General features: G+C 43.4%; 1 protein-coding gene across 1 annotated transcript; it reads left to right on the top strand.

Annotated features, from left to right (window-relative positions):
- The first annotated feature begins 1,088 nt into the window (after positions 1–1,088).
- Positions 1,089–8,485, top strand: gtf2f2 (general transcription factor IIF subunit 2). The gene is made up of 7 exons (XM_022232446.2): positions 1,089–1,310; positions 2,788–2,861; positions 3,230–3,387; positions 4,466–4,544; positions 5,201–5,297; positions 5,934–6,077; positions 6,522–8,485. Exons 1-7 carry the CDS (start codon positions 1,251–1,253, stop codon positions 6,648–6,650), a joined length of 741 nt encoding a protein of 246 aa, XP_022088138.2. The 5' UTR covers positions 1,089–1,250; the 3' UTR covers positions 6,651–8,485.
- The last annotated feature ends 506 nt before the right edge of the window (positions 8,486–8,991 follow it).

Below are 8,991 nucleotides of genomic sequence, written 5' to 3'. Positions count from 1 at the left end.
AGTCGAAGTCTAGCCAAAGTACGTGATACGCGTATACGTATACGCAGAAAGATGTTTCGCATTCCTTCCATGTGATTCATGCGCTGTAGCGGACAGTGGAGTGGAGTGAATTAAAAGGGAGATGCAGGGCGAGTTGACGGTTTTATGAGCAGGTCACGGTCTGTCTGCCAGCTGGCTGCGGTCACTACTTATAGCCTAATCCAACATCAAATAAACTCGACCTGACAACGCGCAACTCGGGGCTCATGGTAAAAAAAACCGTCCAAGTCCAAATTCGGAGCTCGCCGGGGAAGGGGAGAAAGTTCACTTACAGACACCACAAAGTGTTGGAAAAATGATTTTAGGACTTAGCACGTAAAAACAGTCGGTGGCATCTGAGTGTTTGCCCCCGAAGGCTTGTGAAGAAAACCACAAGCGTACTCGGATGGGATTCGAGCCCACGACTAGTTGAGACGTCTGCACTTGTAAGCAGGAAGTCGTAGGTTCACAAGCCTCCAGGGGCAAACGCTGAGTATACGGTGTTATATAACACACATCGGGCAGGGCAAAAATCCAAAATTAATCAAAACATACCATAGTAGTCAATCAGATATGGCATTAAATACATAATCTGATTTTGGACGTAGCCAACTTTTGTTGTAATTTGCATGACATTGTCATTGGAGAGGTAGCCATCCACCTATCCCAGGACCAGCCAAGTCATCACTCGACCGACAAAATTAATCCAATCGTGGTATCAGACGAAACGGTGCCACAAGTTGAAAAAAAGTGTAAAATAATGTGATATACTTCTGAAAAACCGAGTTTTCTTTAAAAACATAAATAAAAAACAATTTGAAGTTTCTAAATTCTGCCCACAATAGAGATTAATTGTTACAGAAACACTTAAGACTCGTGATAAATAAAAAAGATCTTGTTTGGAGGCTCGTGGAGCCACACATGTATGTACGTCTCATACTCTCTAACAAATGGAGTCGCTATTTTACTTCTCCGTCAAAAAAAGTAACAGCGATCAAATGGTGGCGCTATTTCACAACGCCGCAAAATTTGTAGAGAGTCTGGTATCCTGCTCAGAGATTTATTTTGCTTGCGAAGCTTATGACGGGGTGTCAGACTCCTTTTCAGAGAGCAGCAAAAATAATTTTCGAAAGTAGGCCTAACTTGTAAAAAAAGTTGTATGACTTGATGGGTCTTTTTTAACGAATATTCAGCTTTTTGTCGACGTCCTGAAGGAGGTATATTTAAACAGTATGGGAGACAAAGCTACAGTTGATTTAAGTGGTTGTAGTAATGGCCTGTGGCTCGTGAAGGTAGGTTTAAAGTAATCCATTAAAAGCTAATGACCAAATGTGTGTTTTGAATTTGAGGTCAAAGCTGCAATGCCAGCCTCGTTCTCATGGCCACGATGTTGCCATGCTTGCCTCGCCACGTTAGTTCCCACCAGTATACCATGCCTTGAGCGATGTAACCCCTGGAATTGTGTAATTTAAATATCCTACTAGGGTTAACCCTAACACTCCTCAGTCCTCCAACAGGTGAAGGATTGAGGAAGGTTAGGGTTAAAGTAGGACTTTAGTCGGTGTGTTTACAAATGATGCAGATTTTTCATGTATTCATGGTATTTACGTGTGCATGACGTGACGTGCAAGAGAAAACCTGGGCATGCTGGATGCAAGCGTGCAGCTTTTGAAATGTGCACACGATTGACTTTATGTTTATGTATATTCATCCTAAATAGCCAGTCAGCGTCATTTTCATAATCATATTCTACACAACAATGGGCTAGGGAACGCGCACGCGCACGCAGCCCACGGCGTCGAGGTTGCTGCAATGCATTGATTGTGAATTTAGCATGTCAGTCACTTTGCCCCATCCCACTTCGCCCCTGACTGCTTTGCCCCTAACCACTTCACCCTATCCCCACTGCGCCCAATTTCCACTTCGCTCTGTCACCATTTCACCATTCACCCCAATATAAACTGTTGCATCTTTTGGTTTTAACCTATTGCCTGTACTGGTGAAGGTTACAACATCAGCAGTTTATCTGCCCAGTCAAACAGAAGGTTCAAGAGTTTGCAATGCCTTGGCCAATAAGCCTTTTCTTTTCCATGTTTCATGTGGGCATGCTCAGAAAACTTAACAGAGGGGAATAAATTCATGACAACAATGTTGCGTAACGATTGGCGAATGGCTGCTCATGATTGTTATTGTTGTAGACAATTTGTCCCCCTCTATCGTTGTTCACTTACCTGCGCGGGGGTGCCAAAATCACCATGGCAACTGAACAGGAAATTGGCTTACCAGTATACGCGAAATCTGTCCACCCAATGTGTATTTGGAAATGGTCGACAGATTTTGCGCATTGTGATTGGCCAACGCATTGCAAATTCTTGGAGGCACTCTATTGTGAATAGCCCCTATACAGAGTCATGTCATTCGGTCAGGCAGTAGGCCTAAAGGCGGTGAACTCCTCGGTGCCGTAAACAGGTAAAAGGTGAAGTTATGTTGAAATTATAATTTCACATGCCTCCTTTCACCAATACATACATGTACATATTTACCCTTAGTTACCCTTTAAAATGTTATAATAGCCATCAGAGAGAGATAAGATGTCCCAAAAAGGGAAATTTAGCTGGGAGAATTCCAAAGCATTTCCTGAAAAGAAAACAACTTTTTTTTTCAGACAAGTCTCACAGGTGAGTGGACGGGGGCGTCAAGTGTTGTCTGTATATGGAACTCTTTCCAATATTTAAATCCCTGTTTTCCCTTTTTGACAATCTCATGCAGGTCCCAAAATACATAGCAGAGCGATGGGAACATTCTGATAATTCAGGAGAGATTGGCAAGATTAAAGTTGGACAGTAAGTCGTACCAAACTGCTTGTGAGGATTTTTTTTGGGGGGGGGAGGGGGAAATACCTGTTTAACCATCACGGGCATCTTCTGTCACCAAAATGCTTTCTTGTTTAGTATTTTGGACAGATTTTCAGATGTGTGACACAAAAAGATCGCAGTGAAATTCTGACACGGGGAAGTTACAGCAGCAAGAATATAGACGTTTTTCCTCAATGTACGATTAAATTTTTTAATTTACTTGTTGGCAACTTCAGTTCAGAATGATCGTGATGATACATACATGTATGTGGCATGAATATTCAGTCCCGGTTGGTCCGAGGATTCTTAATTGGTCCAGTGATTCTCATTTAGTCCACTTGTTCTCTCATTCCCAGGCGATTTGGCAAGCCAGACATCCACTTCTCCATGAAGTCGGAGCTAGCCACTATGAAGCTGAAGGAAGGGGACGTAGATTTGCCCACAGAGAACAAGTTCCAGGTCCTCAGCGCATCCGACAGGACCCTCATGGTGTTTTCCGAGGAGGTTGAAAATGGTATGAAAGTCCCTGACCTCCAAAAGATTTAGCCGTGATCCAGTCGCACAAAATGCACGTTACATTGACATTACGCCCTCAGTGGTAGCCAGTTTTTGCCGAGCCAAGATTTCACGTGCTTAGCAGATTTTTGAAATTGGCCACCCATAACTTCAAAGTATAGGCCACTGTATATATGTCAAGTCACTGTTATTTGACACAGTTTATTTTCCCAGTTTTTTAAAGTATTGAAATAACAAACTCGCAGTTTACTACGCTCTCTTTTTTTTCCTTTTTGTTCAAATTTATGAAACTTCTCTGCATTAAGGGTAGGCAGTTTGGCTGTGTTGGCCCAAGGAGGGAGTCATGAAGAACAAAACAGATTGACGTAACTTTTCCAGAGCTCAGAAAAAAAAATCTACCGTGAGAAAGTTTGCCATTACCTTGACAAGTTCAGAGTCACATTTTGATGTGCATCGAGCGTGTATCAGTAGGTTGTTACCTTCGCTTTCAATATAGAGTACCGAAGCATGACGTCATTTGAATCAGGAAGTAGAGAGTAAATGAAGGGCGTGTGCGCATCTTGGTTCACGCGCTGGCTCTCATGCTGATGCCTTTTACACACATCATTGTGTGTGTGACGTATTCACTTCTGGACTCTCTAGCAGAATGCACTGGTGCTTTCACTGCATTTTTCTTTGCAGATGTGTCCGAGCAAGGGGGGGTCTTCTAAGCCAGGTATTTCGTTAAAAAGCCCTTTGTCGTTGGTCAACTTTTTCATGATTTCTTCTGAACAGAGAAGTCTGTAGTTGCATCATGACCAGATGCTCTGGCGTGCTGAATTTGGTTGAGTTTTGAAATGGCTCCACCCACTGTGAAGGCCCGATCAACAAAAAAAGTGAACCGCTTCAGGGATAGACTGTGCAGTCTTGGCACAATACCTATCTTAGGAGAGTTTCAAAACGGAACATGAAATGACCCTGTACCAGGGGTCGTCAAAGGAGGAAACTGCCCTGATTCCCTCACCTATTATCTGACGGCATCCAAATTGAAGGCAAGCCCCCTTACCACTAAGTGCCGTGTCTTGATTCTTTCACAGATTTGGCAATAGAGGGCAAAGTGGCGTCGCGGCTGGAGTGCAGACCGCTGGCCGACGACCGCTACATGCAGATGAAGAGGTTTGTCCATGCCCTTCCGTTCGTCCTCCTGTCGAAGCATGGAGAAAGTGAAAGAAAGAGAGAGCCTTGATTGGCGTTGAACAGAAACCGTCGCCTGCCTTCTCGTCCCCACGACACCCGTCAAAAAAAGTATCATATTCAGAAGACTCTCACATCTCCAGTAGTACAAGAAAAAGGCTGAATTCGCATCCCTAAAGCTTTGGAACCAAAATGGCAGTTCATTATTGCAGCTGTTGTGTGCTAACTGTCCATGTGCACTGATGCACAATCCACCATTTTGGTTCCAACAATTGAGATGCTCATGTCGCTGTTCTGGGTTGCACGAGGGGCGTCGTTGTACTTTGTTCTTTGTCACTCACAATTTCACACTCTGAATCATTTGAAATTGATGTGAAATATTGTATATGACATTAGGAGCCAAAAGAGAATTGCAAACACATTATTTATGCACATAAAAATGTATTGTGTGTTGACACTTGTTGACAATAAATAGCATGACCCTTTATAGGATTCTTAAAAAAAAACCCAATCTTGTTTTAGCGTTTGGGCCACAAACCACACAGATGTGTGCAAGTGGTTGGACTATCTCACTTGGCTAACCATGGCATGGGACAAATGGCTTATGAATTTTGTATCGTTGATGCGGTTTTTACCAGGAAGCACATCGAGAACGCCCACAAACCTACCAGGATGACAAAGCTGGAAGAGAAAGTGGTGCACTCGTTCAAACCCATCATGAACCACTCCCACAATGTAAGTAGCAGGTGGTTCACAGAGAGGAATCGGGAGTGTCGGTTGCATGCAGTAGCACTCTTAACCCTAACCCCCTAGGGTGTATGTAAAATCATATTGAAATTGGAGGATTTGGGACTGTTAGGGTTAACGCAGGTGTTGCTGGTATCATTTTTTATCCAAGGACGGCTGGCTTTTTTTTGGTTGGTTTTTAATACCAAGTGTGACCCGCTCTGTGAAAATGAGTAACAAGTCCCCAGCGCTGCCTTTCGGTGAAAGCCTTGAAAAGAATTTTGCACTGCGGTACAAATCAATAAAAAACAAACATTTTTCACCTACACAATAATCCGTTTTCATCAGGAAGCCAAAATGAATGATACATCAAAGTGAAAAGTTGGATTTGCTCTTTCTGACGCAATCTAGAACAAAATTACTGAAAAAAAAGCCTCGGGACTCATTTTCAGAGAGCTGGTCATAGATACAGTAGTTAGTGTACATGTAGCCATCAAAAACGATAACTGCTGCGGCTGCCTTCCACTTCAGCCTCGTGCAATTTGCCTCATGTCTGGATCAAATCATCCAGGACACGGTACACTACCCTCTCTGCCCTTTTTATTTTCTTCTAACTTCCCTCCGCGACTTGTCCCCATTCTGAAGGTCGAGTACGAGAGACGGAAGAAGGAGGAAGGGAAGAAGGCCAGATTGGACAAGAACAAAGTCCAGGACCTCCTGTTCAGCGCCTTCGAGAAACACCAGTACTACGCCTTCAAGGACCTGGTGCGGATCACGCAACAGCCCACGGTAAGTTGGACTGAACTTTAACCCTCAAAGAGCCGGGTTTACTCTGGACCATGGGGGGGGGGATTGGGGAGCCAAGAATTCCTCTCTCACATGCCTGATTGCCTCCAAGCTTTGTGTGACTGTCGAGACATTCACTATCAGCATAAACGTGAAGTATCTATTCAGTATGAAGGTTTTGATGCTACGGTCATTTGAAGTTTATGGCCTCAATCGTGTCGGTCAGTATGCATTGACCAAGCAATGGAAAAATAATGGTTTTGGGGCTGGTCTGTCTTGGAAAAATGGTGTCAAAATAACGCTATTACAGAAAAAATTCTCCTTTAGGCTCCACAAAAAATCTTTTGCTGCTTCCCTGTAAAGAAGTGTGCAACCAGTTTTTTTATTTTATGGTCTTTTTGGGAGCGTTGTGTTTCAAATGTCTCGTCACTCTGTGTTTTTCTGTAGCCTTACCTCAAGGAAATCCTGAAGGAAATTGGCATCTACAACATGAGGGCGCCGCACAAGCAAATGTGGGAGCTCAAGCCCGAGTACAGGCACTACGCCGAGGCTGAAGACAAAGAAGGCACTACGTAGTAGTCTGGTGCCTTGCTCACCCAAGAACACTCATGTGACAAGCCGCCATTTCAGGAGGCTTGTCTGATTTAGACACTTTTTAGATATGTACCTCCGAAGAATTCTGCAAGCAGGCATCCCTGATCTGTTGACTCAGGAGTGATGAATCTTGGGCATTTCTGCCATCCTAGAAGGATATGAATTGATTCAGATGTGACCTGAGGTCATTCAGCTGGTATGTCATCGAAAACATCATACACTGTCCGGAAGAGTAACCATATGTGCACTAGCTAATGGCATAGCCATTTCTTGCTATGGAACCTACGGTATGGAAAAGTTTTGAGGTCACTGTGTAGCCTCCTCTCAAGACGAAACTGTGGACAAACTGGTGGCATGCAAGCATTCCAATCTGAACCACATCACCATGCTTGTGCACCTTCTTAAAGATATTTACGATCACTTATTATTTTGCTGAAATTAAGCGATGTAGCCCAGTCAGTAGGCTTAACCTATGAGGAATACTGTTGTCGCTGCTCTCTTCAATAGTTCATGACGTGATGTTAGAGTGGGTGGATTGACTTGTCATGGCAGTGTGACAACGTGCCGTGGAATTTAAATAATGATTTCAGTTTGTGAGTTATCGGAAGACTTGAAGTGAAGAAGCACACAAGGGACCTTAAGTCTGCAAACCATTTAATATTGTTGGTGTTTGGAGTTTGAACCAACTCCACACCCGAAAATACATTTTGTCATTAAATCAAACACGCCAGTCTCTTGGTGAGAAAAAGTGACCAATTTGATGGATAACGTTGTCACCCCTCGGTGTTGTGTGAGGCCCTCACAACATGTGGAAGTAATGGAATATTGTGTGTGGAGATGGCACTTTGCCCCCTTGGAAAGAGAAAAATTCAGGAAGATGCAGTCGAGAGATTCTTGGCCAGTGGGCACGATGGAAAGTTAATGTCGTACAGGAGCCCTCTTGAGGTTTAGGAATACCCTTCACGGTGCTTGGATTGTGGGAAGTATCAAGGATGCCTGTTTTCACGCTTTGTCAAGGCCCAAACATGGTCCATGTATCTCTAGGCTTCTGTGGACGTATTTTCAGGCTCTTGACAGGACGTCGACTGTCATCCCTGAAATGTGCCTCGTTGGCCGAGAATCATTTTTGATAGAGATCTGTCAGGGTAATAGCAGTGTGGTTTTTTGTGTGCAACTTTTAGAAGGTGCTCTAAATGGGCTTGTCACATTGGCAGTGTTTTCCCAATGATCATAAATTCCCGTGTTTTAATATCGGTGCCAAACAAGATTCGATGTGTACATTAATTAGCAGGAAGACTGTACTTGGAGAGAAACAGCAGAGCAGTTGGATGCAGCCAGAAGTTCAAAGTCTGTAAACATATGTGCAAAGTGGTGAAGAGTTTGACCAGATTTGTTGGATGGTTGTGTTCTTTATTTATTCAGAAATCAAGCAACTCGATGACTTGTCCACATACAAACAAGATAGAGTTGATTCATTCTGGGATATTCCCCAAAAGCCAATTACACAGGCTTATTTCCGTTGGCGTCCCATCATACCTCAATAAATGTACAGGATTACAAATGTACACGACAACAAAGACCAATAAATCAACAATTGTTTCTCAAGATGGAGCTCAAAAGAAAGATAAACGTGCCAGAGCTGCATTACCGATGCTGTTGAGCTGCCACCACCATTTCTTAGATTTGTTCGATCTTTACAAATTTTTAAGAAGAAACTTTGACTAAAACCAAGTAGTTATAATCCTTACCATTAGATAGAAAACAAAGATAGGGTGATGGCCAGTTGGCCACACAAATAAAAAAGGATTAGAAGTGAAGATGTTAAGTACAAAAGTGTTCTTTTTTTCCCAAACAGGTAGGGTTGGGTACTGGGAGGGGGTAGAGGTGACGGAGGAAGGGGGGGACTTGCAAGTGAACTGACACAGGGCAGCCCCCTGCCGAATGTGTCCTACCGAACTTTGACCTTTTAAATTCGTAACTGCCTCACTTCAAGGCATCCTAGATCTGCTGATCATGTAGGGCACAGTCGCAAGATACCGACAGCAGAAATTCTCATCAGCAGAGCGAGCGTTGAGTGATTGGTATTAATAGCCGTACAGCAGACATGGCAATTGCAGTTCACGGAAGGAGGGAAGGGTATTGCCTTTAGCTCCAAGGCATTGATACCAACCACGGGTGAAAAATTTTCAGCCAGACATTGCTGATAACCCGGTTAGATACATCATTGCCACGGTATGCGTAAGGAAGCTCAACTGAATCTTGTTTTTTCAAGGGATAATTTCATTTATCCTCAACTGCTTAGCAAATAATCTGAGATGGATTG

Source organism: Acanthaster planci, linkage group LG14 (assembly GCF_054643075.1).
Source record: "Acanthaster planci isolate LZ-2023a linkage group LG14, COTS_SCS, whole genome shotgun sequence".
In the NCBI taxonomy this organism is placed as follows: Eukaryota; Metazoa; Echinodermata; class Asteroidea; order Valvatida; family Acanthasteridae; genus Acanthaster; species Acanthaster planci.
The sequence above is the reverse complement of the archived record's forward strand: the minus strand, read 5'-3'. Positions and strand labels throughout refer to the sequence as shown.

Excerpts from the sequence above, each read along its gene's own strand:
- gtf2f2 (XM_022232446.2), top strand. The coding sequence starts at position 1,251 with ATGGGAGACAAAGCTACAGTTGATTTAAGTGGTTGTAGTAATGGCCTG. Across the intron at positions 2,862-3,229 it reads GGCAAGATTAAAGTTGGACA|GCGATTTGGCAAGCCAGACA; the intron begins GTAAGTCGTACC and ends TCTCATTCCCAG. Across the intron at positions 4,545-5,200 it reads CGCTACATGCAGATGAAGAG|GAAGCACATCGAGAACGCCC; the intron begins GTTTGTCCATGC and ends GGTTTTTACCAG.